This window comes from Ochotona curzoniae, unplaced genomic scaffold (genome assembly GCF_017591425.1).
Source record: "Ochotona curzoniae isolate NIBS_2020 unplaced genomic scaffold, NIBS_Ocur_1.0 contig_2318, whole genome shotgun sequence".
Classification (NCBI taxonomy): domain Eukaryota; kingdom Metazoa; phylum Chordata; class Mammalia; order Lagomorpha; family Ochotonidae; genus Ochotona; species Ochotona curzoniae.
The window spans coordinates 11,576,178-11,594,008 of NW_024465419.1; the positions used below are offsets into that span (position 1 = coordinate 11,576,178).

General features: G+C 48.8%; 1 protein-coding gene across 1 annotated transcript in view; it reads left to right on the forward strand.

Annotated features, from left to right (window-relative positions):
- Nucleotides 1-2,875: 2,875 nt before the first annotated feature.
- Nucleotides 2,876-17,831, forward strand: part of MATN2 (matrilin 2) — a 102,081-nt gene continuing 87,125 nt past the window's right edge. Inside the window, exons 1-4 of the mRNA XM_040972693.1 lie at nt 2,876-2,929; nt 3,199-3,333; nt 9,687-9,807; nt 12,234-12,803. Coding sequence (XP_040828627.1) covers nt 2,876-2,929; nt 3,199-3,333; nt 9,687-9,807; nt 12,234-12,803 — 880 coding nt within the window. The remainder of the gene's footprint in view (nt 2,930-3,198; nt 3,334-9,686; nt 9,808-12,233; nt 12,804-17,831) is intronic.

Genomic DNA, 17,831 nt, shown 5'->3' on the forward strand with positions numbered 1-17,831 from the left:
AATAACCCCTGCCCACTGCCCTGGTTCCTGTGCTTGCCCATATGTACTATAGACTTGTCTAGTCTGTCCACATCCCATTCAGCTCCCGTACATGTCAATGGACTTTGAAGCCTAGTTCAACCCAACCAGGCCTACATCTAGCCCATGCATTATGCTAGTGGGTGCCATTCTGTCCAGCCAGGTTTGCCCCAGTCCTGGTTTTCATGCTTTCTAGTGGGAGTGATAATGCTAGAGGGAGGTGCCCACTATTTCTCTACTGGTTCCACTCCCACTCCCAGATCATGTACTCTCCAGGTGGTTCTGCAGTTTAACTTGACAGAATTATCCCCCACTGCTGGCAGCTGCCAGCTGATGCTACGGCAAACCAACGCTCACCTACTCTGATTTATGCTTGCACAGGAGGAACAATCAATCAAGCCGCACTCGTCCCTGATCCAGCTCACATGAGGCCCACAGGTGTTGTAGTCCTGCCTGATCTGGTCTGCTCCCATCCCAGCTCATGCTCTCCAGTGGGAGTGGTGTTCCAGCAGGGGGGCCCTCTACATTCCCTCTATCAGCTTTACCCCCTCCCTCCTTGGTTCTCATGTGTGCTGGTTGGGTGCTGCAGCCCAGTATGGCATGCCACCCCTCACCTTGGCAGTTGCCAGTGGGTGTTGTAGCGTGGTGCAGCCCAGCCCACCCCCAAATCCAGCTGACAATGGTGAGGGTTACAGTCTAGCCCAGCCCAACAGGCACCACAGGCAGCAGTCTTAACATTCTGTACCACAACACCAACCCCTGCTTCCGCCCTCTTGACTCCATTAGTTTATGACTCTGATGTTTAACGTCCTGCATGAGATTGGGAGCCAATTTTTGTGGGGGTCTTTTTGGCTTGTGTGGTGTTGGAGGATCCGTTGTGACAGTAATGAGGGGAGTGGGGTAGGCAGTAGGTGGTCATTCTGGATGCCAGTTGACCTTCCCTTGCCAATTACTTGAGATTTGGGTGAACTAGGTGGAGGAAAGTTTAGTGGGTCCGGTTGCTGACCTAAACTATCTCTGCCACCAGCCACAGGTCACACAAGCAGACTCACTCTGGGATTTGGTAACAGAGGAGCATAAAACCAACTTGTGAAGCTCAAGGGTGCCTTTAAATTTGCTCAGGGGCCTTCTCATAGATGCATAGAAAGAAATGATTTATACCTGCAACCACCCTGGGGACTTGGATGGGAAGGAAACATGTGTGGAAGGCCTGGAGAGAGAGTGTGATCTGAGCTAAGTCAGGAGCTTTAGGATGCATCTCATGGATGATGGGGTTATTTCAAGCCTTCCTGTGGTTCTCTATGGGCTGTTTAATGAAGCCCCAACTTCTTGCACAGGAGGCATATGCAACCATGTCACAACTCCAACTAGGCTGGGCGTGTCCTTTACCCTGTTCTGGCTCCTAGGCTTCTATGCATGCGGTCCCTTCCCTAAATGTCCACTTGCTCGGAGCCTGGCTAACTCCTGGTCATTCTGTAACAGCAGCCTAATATTAGCCTGACATACAATACTTGTCACCTTGTTCAGGTATCTCCCCACCCTTTACACCTCCCATCCTGGAACTGGCTTATTGCCCCTGCTTTTTGATGAGTCTTGTGCATCTAGGCCAGTCCCTGGCTGACATTGCATCTCATTCTGTGTTCCCAACACCTGACATAAAGACACAAAGCAGAGGGGTCTGCCATGTTGGCAAACTGGCATGATAGGAGAAATGTTGCAAAGACACACGCTCTTGGTTCCAGAGTTTGGAGTGTGTGCGCCAGCCCTGTTACCAGCCTCCTGCCCTGGGCACAGCTGCATGGCCTCATTCCAGGGAAAGGATTCTGGGGGGGCTGCGTCCAGGGAAGTGAGACGCTTCCACCTCTGCCTCCTGCTGCCAACTTTCACAACAGCCCAACCCTACGTGGCAGTCACAGATCTCCACTCAGCTCTTTGCTTCTGGTTTCCACTTGCTGTACCCTTCAGCAAGCTGACAAGGCAATTGCTCATTTTAAGAAGTTGAAAAATTCCTTAAGGTCACATGTCAATTATTTTTCTTTTTTTTTTTTGAAAGCTACCTATGTTTTTTCCTACTTGACCAAGAGCTGGAATCACCTAATGGCTTTCCAAGGCTTTCTGTACCTGCTTGTATTCAGCATTTGTGTGTGTGTGTGTGTGTATGCATGTGCATGTACCACACTTTTCAGTATATCATTTCTCCATGTGGTTGAAAGAAATAAAAATGGTAAGGGGGAAAATACCCTATTTATTCTGTATATAACCACTTTGCTCATACTATTTAAAAAAAAAGATTTGGAAATGGCGAGTCCTACCACGTCTTCCTTTTGTTTCCCTTTCTGTGTTAGGAGAAGGTTCTATGTGTGCGTCACACCCAAAGAGAGGATGCAGGGGGCATTTTTCAATGAGAATTGAGCAGACTGCTTTACCTAGCAAGGGAATGCAATTCCTTGGAAACTTTTCTTCAGGGCTGAACCAAGGCAGTGTTCTCTTTGGCTGCTTGTCCAGGCTTCTGGAAACCACAGTTGCTGAACCTCAGATGATGCTTTTTTTTCTCTCAGCCCATATAACAGTTCCCAGAGGAGACTGGTGTGATGGGGCGCAATTTTCCTTTCTATTTTTTTTTTTCTTTTCCATCTAGCTGGCTCTTGGGTGCACTCCCGAAGGCCTTAGAGGACTTTGTTCCCAAAAGAATTTATGAGAGTCAGCAGGGACAACTGAAATTTGAGCTGGTGTCAACTCTGGATCCCCCCCTAACCTCCATCCCCCAATGCTTGCCTCTGTCTTTTTATGGGGATTCCTTGCTACTCAGAGATGTAGCCAGCGATGAGAACAGCTCATGCTGGGGTAGGCAGTCGGCATGGCGGTGTGCATTGCCACCTGGGATCCTCCCATTCTGTATCTGAATGCCTGGGTAGGTCCCAGGTGCTCTGCTTCTGACCCAGCTTCTTGCTGATGTGTACCCTGGGAAGCAGCAGGTGATGGGTGAGAATGTACTTGGTGTTTCTGGCTCCTTGCTGTGGTCTGATCCAGCCCTGGTTCTTGTGAGCATTTACAGAGTAAACCAGTCGATGGAAGCTTTTGTTGTTTTTTTTTCTCTGTCTCTTTGCCTTTCAAATATCCTCGCTCGAACTCCTCCTGAAATTGCCAGGCTTTTTTTTCTCGTATTTCCCTTATTAACAGTGTCTCCCCAGCATGCTCATCTTTCTTTTGGCTTCCAAGGCCCTTCTTGCTAATCATGAATTCAAGCATGCCACAGAAAACCTAACAGTTCTGGAGTTTCGGCTTCTGTCGGTGCAAGTCACCTTCTGCCTAAAGGTGTTAACAGAATAAAGGCTGACATTCAGATCCAGCTTCATGCATTCTTGAAAGCAGCCCAGCATGCAGTTTGCCTTGAATGGAAGCAGCTGTTTTTGCTGCAGTTCACTGGACCAAGAGGTCTGTGACTGAAAGCATACAGAGCAGAGAGAAACAGATTGGGGTAGCTCTGGCAGAACATGGAGCCTGGCTAACCTCCACCTTTCCTTTTCCCAACCTTTTGTTCTGCTCCAAGCTGACATTCATAGCAGGGGGTGTCAGGGAAGTGATCTGTCTACACATGCGTTGTTACTGCCAGCCTCTGAGGTTGGGCAGGAGGTCGAGCATGTGTTTGCCATGTGTCGTGGTCCCCTCTGGCTGAAGCACCCTCTACAACCACTGTTCTTTGTGACCTACCTTTCCAGGTGAAACGTATCAGATGATTACTTCATTAGCATTTCTCCAGCCTTGCCTTGTTCTACAGTCATCCTTGTTTTTCATCAACAACTCTATAGACTGTAAGTCCACAAGGCCTGGAATAGTGTCTTCTAAATGCTAGCATCGAGGCAGGACCAAACTTTGGATGCTTTTGGTCTCGATGCCTTCAGTTCACTGCCTGCTAGGTGCCAGCCTGACCCAGGTGTCAAAGAAACAAGGGCCGAGGAATGAATGAAGGTTTGGTGGAGCCTATGGGCTGGGAAATGCCGGACATATTTGTGGGGTGGCATCGGAACACCTCAGGTTATTGATGTGCTTCTGATCCTCAAGACCTGGGGACAAAAAGGCACTTTTGGGCAACTTTGCTGAGCCCTGGTCCCAGGAGCGCTGCCCCTCAGGGTACACTGTACCTTGGCTAGGCTGATGTAGGGACAAGTGTTTGGAGAAGAGTGTATTTGGGTTGAGCTCTATCTCCTGAATCAGTCTCCGTCACCAGTCACTATGTTATCTGACAACACATTGGGATGGTACTGCCCAGGATCTGGCATTAATCTGCTATGGACCCCTGCCATGGGGTCCCCATGGTACCCCATTGAGCAATTTTCCTGACTCACTCATGGTCACAGAGGTGTGTCTACAACACCCACCTGTTGCACACCAAAGGTAATCAGCAACAAGACAGGGCGTCAGGGTGCCTGTCATTATGCTGGTAACTGGGAATCCATCGAAGATTCTATGTGTGGCCAGGTAAGCTGCCTGTAGGAGCTGCTAGGGGACATGCACAGAGGGAATTGGGGAGTACAGGAGACTCTGAGAAAGGGCCCTACGTCAGTGGAGGTGTTTCTATCAAGAAAGGGTTTCCAAAATAGGATACCACAGCACTGAGCCTTGTGCTGGGAAGGCAGCTGAGGCATCCCTCTAGGGCAGTTGGACGCTGCTGGGGTATACAGTAGCGGCAAGTGAGTGGGTGGTGTAGGAGGCTGTGTTCACGAGTTCATTCTCTCCTGGACATCCATGGCCTTGGGATGGTGGAGGTTTGGCAGAAGTTGTTTGGACGAAGCAACTTCCTGAGCCCGAGTTCTCCTGGAAGCTGACAGCCACCAGACCCAGCTGTTGTGACTCAGACCAAAGTCCATTTTATCAGGAGAGTCTGTTGCTCCCAGGCCAGGGGTGCTCTGGGTGTGATGACTGGGGACTCAGGGTTGGGAGGAGTTCACTGACAGTGGTTAGAAATTGTACTCTGGTTGGCAAGCTGGTGTGTTTTCATAGCTTGGGTTCATCAGTGGTGACGCCTGCTGCAGGTGCTGTTTTGGTAGGAGTCCTGGGGCTGCATGCTGATTCCAAGGACAGATTAATTAGGGTGTCTGTCATAGGAGCTGACACTGGGGTATAGGGAGTGGGCAGCAATCAAGGCATGGATTTGCCAGTCTGATTCCTAATTTTATCTTGTCACCTCTGTCCATTCAGACTTCTCCATTCCTGTGGTTTGTATGGTTGGCTACTCTAACCCCACATGCAGGACTCACCATTGATGCCAGCCAGATTCCATCCTATTGGTTTTGACTCCTCATTCTAGCCCTTAGAAACCCTTTGTGGTCCTGACCCTGTTACTCAGTTCATTGACTATTCCTCCCGCATTGTTCATTACAATGGAGAGAGAAGCACATGTGCCCTCAGCGTTTGGAGGAATATTTGGAAAATGTTACCAAGTGGAACCTGGCTTTCTAATGAGTCCAGCCTAGACTTAGTAAATAGTTCAGGGTGTCTCCCTAATAAAATACCATCAAGCTGTCGGGATAGTCCCCAGTGGTTCTTTTGGAAGATGTGAACCGAGCCGGACGGACTCAAAGAAAGCCATAGCTCATCTGCTGCTTTGTACAGTGTCTGGGGCGAGGTAATGCAGCTGCTGGAGACTGAGTAATAAGGGAACTGAAAAGGCAAGAATTGATTATGGGGTTTCCATTCTCTGGCCAGGCTCCATGGTGCCCTAATCAAGTGCCCTTCAGACAGGAGAATTACAGATCAAGTTGCAGCAGGGGAGAACATCAAGATGACCAACATTACCTCTGACATCTCATTGAATCACCTGTATTCTCCCAGAGCTTGACACAGCCTGGAGACTCCTTGGAGATGGGCCACAAGCGGAGAGGGTACCTGGCGGGCATCTGTGGGACATGTGACCAGGGGATCATAGTGACCAGCCCCAGGGTGTGGCAGGGTGTGGCAGGATTGTCTTCACACTCAGGATGCCTCTGTGTTTCCTTGACAAGCCCACCTCATTCGATTTACATCAGTAAAATGCCCCTGAGCTGTCATTGCCCTTCATGTAGATTGCTAATTTTGTGATCTTGCCCTTTGATGTCTCTTATCTCTTGCTGCCCTTGGAGGGATCCTCCAGCTCTCTTCTCCCATCCCAGCCACAGCTGTGCGGTCACCCCCATCCCAGCCACAGCTGTGCGGTCACCCCTTTTGGGCTTTCAGCCCGTTGATCCTGCCTATCCTCACTGCCCTTCATGCTCTCCTGCTCCCTTTCTTTCCATGCGAAACTAGATAACCATTCTCTCAACTGCCTTTGCACAGCTCCCGACTCACCAGGGTGACCTGGGTTGAATCCAACTTTGGCCTGCTTTTGCTGCACCCCCGCTTGTACAGTTAACTATGGCTGTAGCAGAAATGCACAACCAGGGCAATCATCTCCAGTTAAATTTCATGAGGATTTCCTTCAAGTAGTCCTTGAAGGCTGCTTGGAAACCATTCCCTAGCTTGCTAACTGATTAGTTCTCCCTACTGGCCTAGAAACCGTTACGGTTTTTCTCTGTTATCATTACATTGTTCATGGTTCTCTTGGCCAAGGGCATACACAGCCCATCTGCCTGGGGAGCTTTGTGGAGCACCTTCTCCAGTTCTCGGGGCTTTTGCCCATGGTGCCACCTGTGATCCTCTGTTTTCTCCACAACCCTCAAACAGCAGCAGCCACTCTTTGTTCATCACACTGTTCAGCCCTTTACCTTCCCAAGGGATCCCACTGCAACTGAGCTCTCAACAAGCACTTGTCAAGGGAGTGAGAATATGAGTGATGAACAGCCTGATTTACTGAGCTGTTGTTACTTAGAGAGGCAAGCATCTGTTTTCATCATTTGATTATTATTTTTAAAGTGCTACAAATAGACATTTAGAAAGAAGCACTTGACATTTGGCAGGACAGTGTGGACCATGGCTATCAGGTCCTGATTCCAGGCAAGGAAAGAACTGACCCAAGAGAGCCATTCTGATTCTGGTATATCTTGGGTATTCTGGGGCTGGCAGGTCTAAAAGACAAAGGGTAAGATTCTTCCCCATCCAGGATGAGTATAGTTTGCTGGCTGAATGTGGGCTCTTTTTTAATTTTTTAAAGATTATTTTTACTTGGAAAGCAGACTTAGAGAGAAGAGAGATAGAACTTTCATCCATTGGTTTACCCCCCAAATGGCTGCAATGGCCAGAGCTGAGCTGGCCTAAAGCTAGAAGTCTGGAGCTTTTTCTAGGTCTCCTACATGGGCAGAGGGACCCAAGGACTCAGGGCATTCTCCACTGCTTTCCCAGGCTCATTAGCAGGGAGCCGGATCAGAAGTAGAGCAGCCAGGACTTGAACCAGTACCAAATGGGATATTGACACCACGGATGGAAGCTTACCCTACTACTGCATGGCACCAGCTCCTGAGTGTGGGCTCTTAACACTTAACAGCAGCAAGACCAGATAATATGGGTTCACACCCAAGCATCTCTGTTTGCTAGGTAGGAGACCTGCAGTGAATTGTCTATCCATCTAGACTGACTGTTTTCCTCTGAAAAAAGGGAATTAAGCTACTTCCCCAAGATAGATGTGACACCTAAAAAGACAACATACAAAACTTTCAAAATGAGCACTGAACAAATATGAGGTATAAGTTATGTACTTTTTGAGTCTCATGACAGTCCTACAAATATCATTACTCCCCTTTTACAAAAGAAGAGACTGGGTCAGAAAGATCAAGGGCGGCGGCAGAGGCTAGACTAGCCCTAAGATCTTAGCACCCTATCACTGGTTCCTAGGGATTTCTGAGCCCTTTCAATCTACAGATGGAACCATTGGACCTTGTTGTAGAAATTCACATCCTCTGCTTCCCCAAACATACACTAACCCTCCTAAGCAACTGACACTAGGTCTCTGCAATGGTACTACAAGGACATGATGGAATTTAGTTGCAGTGACAAAGGTGGAAGCCCTGGCGGGAGACCTGGATGTGCTCACTGTTGCCCTGCAGGGGTAGAATCATGGCTGAAAATCCTCCAGGACCAGACTGCCCTTCTCTGCCAAGGTGAGAGATGTGCTCGGTGCCATGCATGGGCTTTGGAGTTAGACTGACAGCATTGGAAGTGCTGCTGAAGGAATCCAGAAGAAGGGCATTCTATTCTGAGCCTGTAAACTCTCTTCCAACTGCTACCACAAGTTCTGTCATGAAAGACACAAGGGAAGATTAGTGTGTGTGTGTGTGTGTGTGTGTGTGTGTGTGTGTGTGTGTGTGTGTTTTCTCCCAGGCCAAGGAGGCAGACTAATGGTCAGTTGTAATAGAAACACACCAGGGAGATTCTGGTTTCTGGGACTCTTTGAGCAGGCCCCATGTGGAGAGCCTGTATGGCTTTGTGCAGCAGATGCCAAGGTGCATCCAAGCACTTGCAAAATTTGTTTCCTAGTTCCAGCTCACGTGAGAATTTCTGAAAGGCACTAATCCTGGGATAGTGGGGAAGGCACCAGTGTAACCCCAGATCCACCTGTTAGGAGCTCCGAAGCCTTGTAGAAGTTGAATCACCTCTTTGAGCCTCACTTTCCTCTTCTGTGAAGTGAGTGAGTTAGACAAATTGGCCTCTTCTAGAGGGAGGATTTTTTTTTAATCAAATCGTGATTTCATGATCCAGAGTGTTTATGCTCCCTCATAAAATGGCCAAGATTGGGGTTCTAGAATCCATGACACTACTAGCAGGATCCACCCCTGCTTTGGAACGTCTTCACTTCCTGGTTGTCATCATCTCCTTGAATACTAACTCGGTCCCTTCCTCCAGAAGCCTTTGGAATCATCCAGAGTTCCATTTACTCCACAGATGTTGACTGAGGGCTGTGTCCCAACCTCGTGGCTACAAAGAGGAATGACCTGAGTTTCGTAGAGTTAGGGAATTCACAATGAGGTGATGGGGGCAACACTTTCCATACTTCTTTGATCCAGAGAGTTCTGTCTCCCAGACTTGTCACTCTCAGAGTGTGGCCTCTGGACAAGAGAACTGATGTCACCTGGGAACTTGTTAGAAATGCAGATTTCCAGGCACCATTCCAGACCTATTGGATCAGAAGCTCTGCAGGTGTGGCGTACTGATCCTAATTGTTAGTAAGTCCTTCAGGGATCTGGGATGCATGTTAAGCTTTAGAACACTGAACAAGCCCTTCTAGGGGTAAACTGTGGAACTGTGGCTCTGAAACTTCCAGGGACCCCAGACAATATCTTGAAGAAACTTGGGCTTGTTTGATTTCAAGTCAGGACTTGTTGATTTCAACTCAGAACCACAACTCAGTTGGAACTGCCAACGAGATTTTGACCTCTCTGGTATTTTGGTGAGCTTCCAGGCATTATGGAAGCAACCTATGTGTTTTGATGGAAACCAGTCCACTTTAACATACAATTCTGCCTGGAATGCTGAGGCTTCCCTTTCAATGGATTATGATGCTTTGTGGATGGTTGACACCACAACTAAGACACAAAATGGAGGTCTCCATCCAAGGAGAGCCATCTGCTTCCAAAGAACTTCTGAGGAATAGAATTCTTGGGGTGGGGGCAGTGTGCTGTGGATCTCCTTCGTTTCCTAAGGGCCTCCAGTTTAATGATTCCTCCATGGCAGGGTCTAAACTCGGGCTCTGTCCCCTTCAGTTAATGATCATCGCACCACATTCTCCTTCCAATAAGTTCAGACAAGAAGGGCAGGGCAGCTGCAGTGCCTACAGTGGGGACAAGCCTGGGTCTCAGGAGTGTCTGGCCCATATCTTTCCAGGTAACTGAATCTGTCAAGCACTGTGGCAGTCCAATATGCTAGATTATGGACACTTCCACGGACATTTGAGATGCAACCCTCCAGTTGCCTCTCGGGGTTGGCTTAGTTTCTGGGGTTCAGGGATTGAGTGGATTTTAGTTCCGTCTCCCGTGTTGCGTAGGTGTCTGTGTGTAGCCCTAATCTCACCGCAGTGCCTGCAGCCTTGCTCCTGCCCAGCTGAGGGCCAGCAACATGGAGGGGTGAGAGGAGAGCTGGAGTGAGGGTAGATAAGGCATGTTGGCTCTTGGTCCACATCATTTCCTTAAATGGTCACAACCCCAAAGAGGATGAAAAATAGTCTCATCTCTAAATATATTTTTCCCCAATGGTGAAAGATTTTCAGACTCTGGTTGCCTTTAAATTTCATCTGTGCAGAAGCAAGCAGATGAAACCATTATAATAAAAGTGCTCTGGGAAAGAGATTTCAAAACCTAATATAGATGTCAGTTTTTTCTATTGATCCCAATACTAAGGTCAGATTTCTTATGTCAGTCCTGTCACTGCTTTTTCAAATGCGGTTTCTAGGGCCTCGGTTTTGAGAAGCTCATCCTGAAGTTCGCTCAGCCCCCACTGTTGCACATGGTGGTGGTGGCGGAAGGACAGGTTCCTGCCGGACTCCCGGTGTTCAGGACACCCTCTTGCCCTCCAGTCAGAACGGCAAGGCTTCTGTGATGAGGTGTGTGTGTGTGCGCACACGCGTGTGCAGGCCCTCAGGGATAAGTCCCAGCCTGGCCAGCTAGCCTGGACAGGATGACCTCATGTGCCTTTTCCACTTCTCTTCTTTATGACTGGCCTCACTGTTTCATTTTTGGCTTTCTCTCCCTTTTTTGCAGCTGTGGTGGCTGGGATTTAGGGCAAGCATTTGGGATCCCTTTTCTAATCTCTTTCAAATCCTGATTTAGCTGCACAGTCCGGGAAGGGGGTTGTAGCAGAAGGAGGTGGAGGAGCTCAACCCGGCTAATGGCATTTGTTCCCAGGACCTTGGAAATCCCAGCAGGAGAGCTCAATTTTCACCCACTGGGGCAGGGAGTCCCTCATCTCATTCGGCATCACCTGCATCCCCAATACTCTGACAGCCTCTTGCTAGGTGTTTGACTCAGAGCATTGTAGTCATGGTGGTAAGAGAGAGACTTCCCATGTGTCTTTCTCCCATTTAGCCATGTCCTTGGTAGAAACATGTTTTGGTCAGTATCTCTTTTTCTCTATTGCTATTATTGCTTCTGTGGTTGAGAGCTCAGTCTACATCCCAGCCAGATAAATACAGCAGTATTGTGGATCATCCACCTTGCAAACCCCTGCTGGACTCAATTGATTTGTTTCCCTACCTCCTCATAGGAGAGGCAAGTCTCCTGATGAGGTGCTCAGGTGCCTTGTCGTAGGTGGCATTCTAGACAGGCATCTCCATTTGAATTTAAAGGTCTTGCGTGAATGACTTCAGGTTACCCCTCTAATAAATTCCTGTTTGCAACTCTGTGTGGTTCTTCTTTTCCAGGGTCTTGTCATGTGTTCTGTTCGTTGACACATTCCGTCATCCTGGGGTTTTGTTTATGGGTCCCTCTCCAAGAGTACCTAATGTCCAGTCCAAACACTGCAGCCACAGGGCAGTTCATGGTCCATGTCCTTGACCCCAGCACACCAGTCCTTTTTTCTCTTAATGTCTAATGTCAGAACCAAGCAGTATCATAGTGTTTTTTTCTTTAAATATAAAATGATCTATGTATTTGAGAAGTAGAATGAGAAAGAGAGAAAAGCCAGAGATCTTCCATCCACTGATTTACTCTCCAAGTGGCCACAAGAACTAGGACTGGGTCATATTTAATCCAGGAGCCCAGAACCCCATTCAGGTCTGTCAGATGGGCAGCTGGGCCCAAGGACATAAGTCATTTTCTGCTACTTTCCCAGGCCATTATAGGAACCTAGATGGGAAGCTGAGAAGCCAGGACTCAAACTGGTGTTCCAGTATGGGCTGGCAGCATCACAAACATAGGCTTTACCCACAATGCTGGCCCCAGTGGTTGTTTTTATTTTGTTCCATTGAAATTCTGTGTAAACTTTTTGACAATGAGCTCTGTCTTAAGCTTCTGGTATATTCTTTACCAAGCTTATATGACATCTAGTAAATAACAGAATAAAATAATTTGACTCTGGGTGTATTTCCACTTAAAAACTTTACTAATGGCTTTGTTTATCTTGCAAAAAGAAATCCTATGCATTTGTAGCCCATAGCCATGTGTATGTATCCCCATATAACTCTCCAGAGAAGGGATGACTGTGGAAGAGGACTGGAGGTTTGAAAGGTGTTTGTCAACCCCAGACTTCCAACAACAGGTAGCCTGCACTGGGTCCCAAATCTCTTGTAATGTGTGGGACCTCTCCTCTTTCCCCAGAGAGCTCCTGTGGGAACAAGCGAGCAGACCTGGTCTTCATCATTGACAGCTCCCGCAGCGTCAACACCCACGATTATGCCAAGGTCAAAGAATTCATTGTGGACATCTTGCAGTTCTTGGACATCGGTCCTGACGTCACGCGGGTCGGCCTGCTCCAATACGGCAGCACGGTCAAGAACGAGTTCTCCCTCAAGACCTTCAAGAGGAAATCTGAGGTCGAGCGAGCCGTCAAGAGGATGAGGCATCTGTCCACGGGCACCATGACAGGGCTGGCCATCCAGTATGCCCTGAATATTGCCTTCTCAGAGGCAGAGGGGGCCCGGCCCCTGCGGGAGAATGTGCCCCGGGTCATAATGATCGTGACAGATGGAAGACCACAGGACTCGGTGGCTGAAGTGGCGGCCAAGGCACGGGACACGGGCATCTTGATCTTTGCCATTGGTGTGGGCCAGGTGGACCTCAACACACTGAAGGCCATTGGGAGTGAGCCCCATGAGGACCACGTCTTCCTGGTGGCCAACTTCAGCCAGATTGAGTCGCTGACATCAGTGTTCCAGAACAAGCTGTGCGGTAAGTCCTGCTCCTCTGGGGGCTCTCCTGGGGGACACTCTAGGCTTGTTCATCTTCACGTGTTTGCTCTGGGCTGTTCCATCCCAGGTGCTACGCCGGAAATAGTCATTCAGCAAAAGCCAAGCGAGAGAGCATTCTCTCGGGGTCTGCATTTTTGCCAACAACACAGGTATTAAGCATATAAATAGGCAAATGACTGCGTGAGTGCAGTGGTAACAGTATGATGGAGGAAGAATTCAGAGTTTGGTGGAGTGGATAACCATTACCTGAATCTTGGCCTGGTTGCTCAGGGAACCCTCCCTGGGCTTGGGGATGTTTAAAGTCAAGCATCAGAATGAGTAAGCAAAGCCAGAGTGTTTCTTCAGCACATTGAGTTGCCCTAATGTTCCCTGAGGGCGAGTGGAAGGAGAGAGAGGAATGGAGGGCAGAGAGTACAGCATTACTTCTCCCTGGGTTGTGTAGAATACTGTGCATCTTTGCTCCTTGGGCATGTTAGCAGCTGTTACTTCTCAACTGACAAAGAGGCCCTTGGCACACTTTGGCAGCATAGACACTAAAATCAGAGTCATGCAGAGATGAGCATGGCCCCTGCCAGGATGACAGCAAAGTCATAAAGTGCTATGTAGAAAAAAAAGAAAGAAAAAGGAAGGAAGGAAGGAAGGAGGGAAGGAAGGAAGGAAGGAAGGAAGGAAGGAAGGAAGGAAGGAAGGAAGGAAGGAAGGAAGGAAGGAAAGAAAGAAGGAAAACAGAAAGAAAGAAAAGAGGCATGGTGTATCCATGCTTTGGAAGACCAAGATGTGGTTGTCATCTTCCCACCTGTTCCAGTCTTTGACTTACATCTTCTATGCAAGAGCATTCGCACTTCTCTGGAGTTTTTACTTTGTTTTCATGTTCTTTTCCTTTTTAAGATTTATTTATTTTTATTGGAAAGGCAGCTATACAGAGAGGATGAGAGAGAGAGAGAGAGGGGAAGATTTTCCGTTCACTGGTTTACTCCCCAAGTGGCTGCAATGGCTGGAGCTGAGCCAATCTGAAGTCAGGAGCCTAGAGCCTCTTCCAGGTCTCCCATGTAGGTGCAGGGTCCCAAAGCTTTGGGCTGTCGTAGACTGCTTTCCCAGGCCACATGTAGGGAGCTGGATGGGAAGCGGGGTCTGCGGCGTAAGAACTGGCACCCATATGGGATCCCAGTGCGTTCAAGGTGAGAACTTTAGCCGCAAGGCTATAGCACTGGGCCCCTTACTCTGTTTTCCATAAGGCTTCTCTTTCCCTTCCTTCCCATTCTTTTCACAAAGACCTCCAACTGTGGTTCTTGTCTCTCCTTGCTCCCTTCCTGGCTTCCTGCTTCCAGAGCTACCTTCTAGTTACTTCCTTCTCCAAGAGGGCAGGGACCCAGAGTGCCAGTCCACACCGCATTGTCATCCTGGAACCCGGAAACATGCATCCCACAGTGCAGCTTTGTCCACTCGAGCTCATGTTCCCTTTAGCTGCCGTACTTCCTGGCTGGGGAAGTGGAGTAGGTGCCTATGGATAAATGACCAGTCCTTTTCTAGAGTCTGAGTGGAGAATGACCCGGAGAACCAGAGTTCACCCCAGCCCCTGGGAAGGGGAGTCTGCCCCGCTGACGGTTCAGAGTGCATCTGTAGAATGTGACAAACCCCACATGGAGTCCTAAGAGAATGTATTTTGGTAGATCTTAAAAAAAACAAATCCTCTGGCCAAGAGTGAACCTCAGAAGGCAGAGATGCTAAGGCTTGCCCTTGGCACGAGGGTGAAGCTGCCACTTGGAACACTGCATCCCATAGTAGAGGGTTAAGTTCTGGCTCTGCTCTCCACGCCAGCGTCCAGATCACGTGCACCCTGCAGGCAGCAGGTGACACATGGCTCTAGTGCTTGGGTCCCTGCCACCCTGAGGGAGGCCTGGACAACGTTTCTAGTTCCTGCCTTTACCGTAGCTTTACTCTGGTTACTGGAGGCATTTGAGTAGATAGGAGAACTTTATTTCTCTCGCCCTTCACCTCTACTTAAAAAAAAAAAGAAAAGAAAAGAAAATATTAAAAGCAGGCACCATTCTTTCTTGGTTCCAGAATCCAAAGTTTTACTTAAAAATATCAATACCATGACAGCGAAGTGACCTTTTTTCTTTTCATTGTCACTTGGAAAGCATTCAGAAGCACCATTGCCCCGGCGCCACACAGAGGCTGTGTCGCTGTGTGCATGGCCTAAGTCAACTGGAAAACTTCAATCAGGAGAACACGCCGCAAGCATTTTTAAGGTTTATGACTTGAAATGACTTCTGCAGAATTTATGTTCCCCCTTTCCTGGAAATATTTTTTTAAAAATTGGTTCTGTCACAGTTTTGGAAAATGTTAATGGAGGAGTGTTTTTATAAGCACGCTGGGTTTATCAGCAAATGGAAAGATAATCTGATAAAGCAGAGGAGCTACACGAGACGGATGCTGCTGGGGATGAATGTGAACTTGTCCATGGAGGAATCAACATGGCTTATAGCAAAGCGGCACAATTGAAGTTTTATTTATTTAGATTACTCATTTGAGGGGCAGAGAGATAGAGTCCATCTGCTGGTTCCCTCCCCCAGAGCTTACAACAGTCAGAGCTAGAACTCAACTGCAGTTTCCCACATGAGCAGCAGGGAGCCATGCACTTGAGCCATGGCTGGTGCCTCCCAGGGTCTGCATTAACAGGAAGCTGGGATCTGGGCTGGAGCCAGGACTAGAACCCAGGTACCATGATGTAGCAGGTGACTGTGCTATGCATCATGTCAGCAGCTGTACCGGGGAAGCCTTTTCTGGCAAGACAGCAAAGTTAAAAGAAAGCTTGGATCTCCCTTCCTCCCCCCACCCCCATCATCTCTGTGGTAATCTGGAAGCTGTAAGAACACTTGGTCTTGTCCCAGTAGTTCGCGTGTGGCCTGAGGAACGAGTCCCCCGTGAGTCCTCCATCCTCTGCGTGGGAGAAGCAGCTGCTCTCTCCCTGCTGCGCCAGGCTCCCCGGAGCAGATACATCCACTCTCTTGAAAGGCTGAGGAGGCCCCAGGGCCTCTTTATCAGCCACACAGTAAAGACTACAATAATGTGAACATCTATTAAGCACTTTCCCTTGGGACGTTGCATTTGATCTTGGTGAAAACTGGGAGAGGCTGGCAGCACCAACCCATCCCTCCCTTTTTACTGGTTCGTGCACTTGCTCAGAAAATCACACCGAAACAAACAGGCAGGAGATGGAAGGGCTCTGTTCATGCCACTCCTTTGCAGGTGGAGAGTTAGCAGTTCCTTTAATGTCAGCCATTTTCTGATAGCAGTCTCCACAACCCAACCTTGCCAGGTAACGCTGCTTGGCAGCTGGCCTTCATGGTATGGGTACAGCTCCAAAGGGAAGCCTTTGCAGAGGCACAGAAGAACAGACTCCTCTTTTCTGCAGAGCAAAGCCTTTGTGCTCCCTGGGCCTTGGTTATCCCATTGGTAAAATGGGAATTTTTGTAAGTAGAGGGTAAGGGTGTGAGCAGGGATTCTAAGTTGCAGAGTACTACTCAGTGTGTACCGTGCTGTGTGTTATGCACCGAGGACCAACAGGCATAGCAGATGTGGTCACAGATGCCCAGGGAACAGCAATGAACGTTTTCTGAGTTGCAGGTGGCAATTCTGACATGTGTTAACTGATTAATTTTGAAAGGCACACACACACACACACACACACACATACACACATGCTCTTTACTCCCCAAATGACTGCAGTAGCCAAGTACAGGCCAGGCCAGAACCAGGAGCCAGGAACTCCCAAGTGGTAACTGGGGCCCGACTGCTTGGAGGCTCTCTGTTGCCTTCCCAGGTGCATCAGCAGGGAGCTGCATCGGAAGTAGGGCAACTCGGACTTGAACTCTTGCTCTGATATCAGATGCTGGTCTTGCAAGTGACAGCTTAGCCTGCTGCACCCCAGCACTGGCTTCAGCTGCAAGGTTTTGGAGGTCTCGTGGGCTCCTGAGGTCTCTAGTGAACCACTCACTGAGATAACAGCAGCTCCTCTTGCCCTGTGCTACGTATTGTCCATACAAGCATCTAGTAGGTGTATACACAGCCCCATGAAACAGGCATTCTAATTGTTTTACAACAATGGAAACTGAGGGTTGGAAAGGTAGCAGAGGGTCGAAGCCCAAGCTCTTCCCTGCAGTGTGCCAGCCTGAGGGCCCCAGTCTGCAGGGAGCCTAGGGATGTTTGCTCTGTGAAGTGTGCACATCACAGCTCTCCGAGTCACTGGAACTGGGCAGGCTTGGGCCAGAGCATTGCTGGGGTCTGTCTGGGAGAGTTGGAACAGGAGATAGTGTTAATTGACCTGAGTAGATGTATATGCTGCTGTGGGTTGTTAGCATCTGTTGCCTCATTATGCAAACAAATCTGTGGAGCAAGGACTCTTTGTTTTGTTTTTAAACATTTATTTAGTTTTTATTTGAGAGGCAAATTTACAGAGGGAAGGAGGGAAAGAGAAAAAGATCTCCATCCTCTGGTTTATTCCCCAAATGGCTGCAGTGGCTGGAGATGAACTAATCCAAGTCCAGGAGCCAGGAGCCTCTTCCAGGTCTCCCATGGGGGTTCAGGATCCCAAGGCTTTGGGCCATCCTCCACTGCCTTCCCAGGCCACAAGCAGAGAGCTGGATGGGAAGTAGAGCAGCGGAAACATGCACCAGTGCCTGTATGGGATCCCAGCATTGCAAGATGTAGGGTTATCCTGTTAAGCTATTGCGCTGGCCCCAGGGACTCTTGTTCTACAGAAGAAGGAAATGAGACCTAAGCTCACTATCCCAAGCGAAGGTGACTGGCGAGTCGGGCATTCAATACAGAGAACTCAAAAGCGATGCTGGCACTGCTGCTGGGAGGAGGGAAGCAGGAGCTTTTATCCTACAGTTTGGTTGAGATCAAAATCTGAAGCCAGACCACCCTAGGTGGGAGCCTGGTTGTGGCTTTCGCTGGCCGTGTGGCCGTGAGCCTGGGCCCAGCAGTTTAATACCCACAGTCG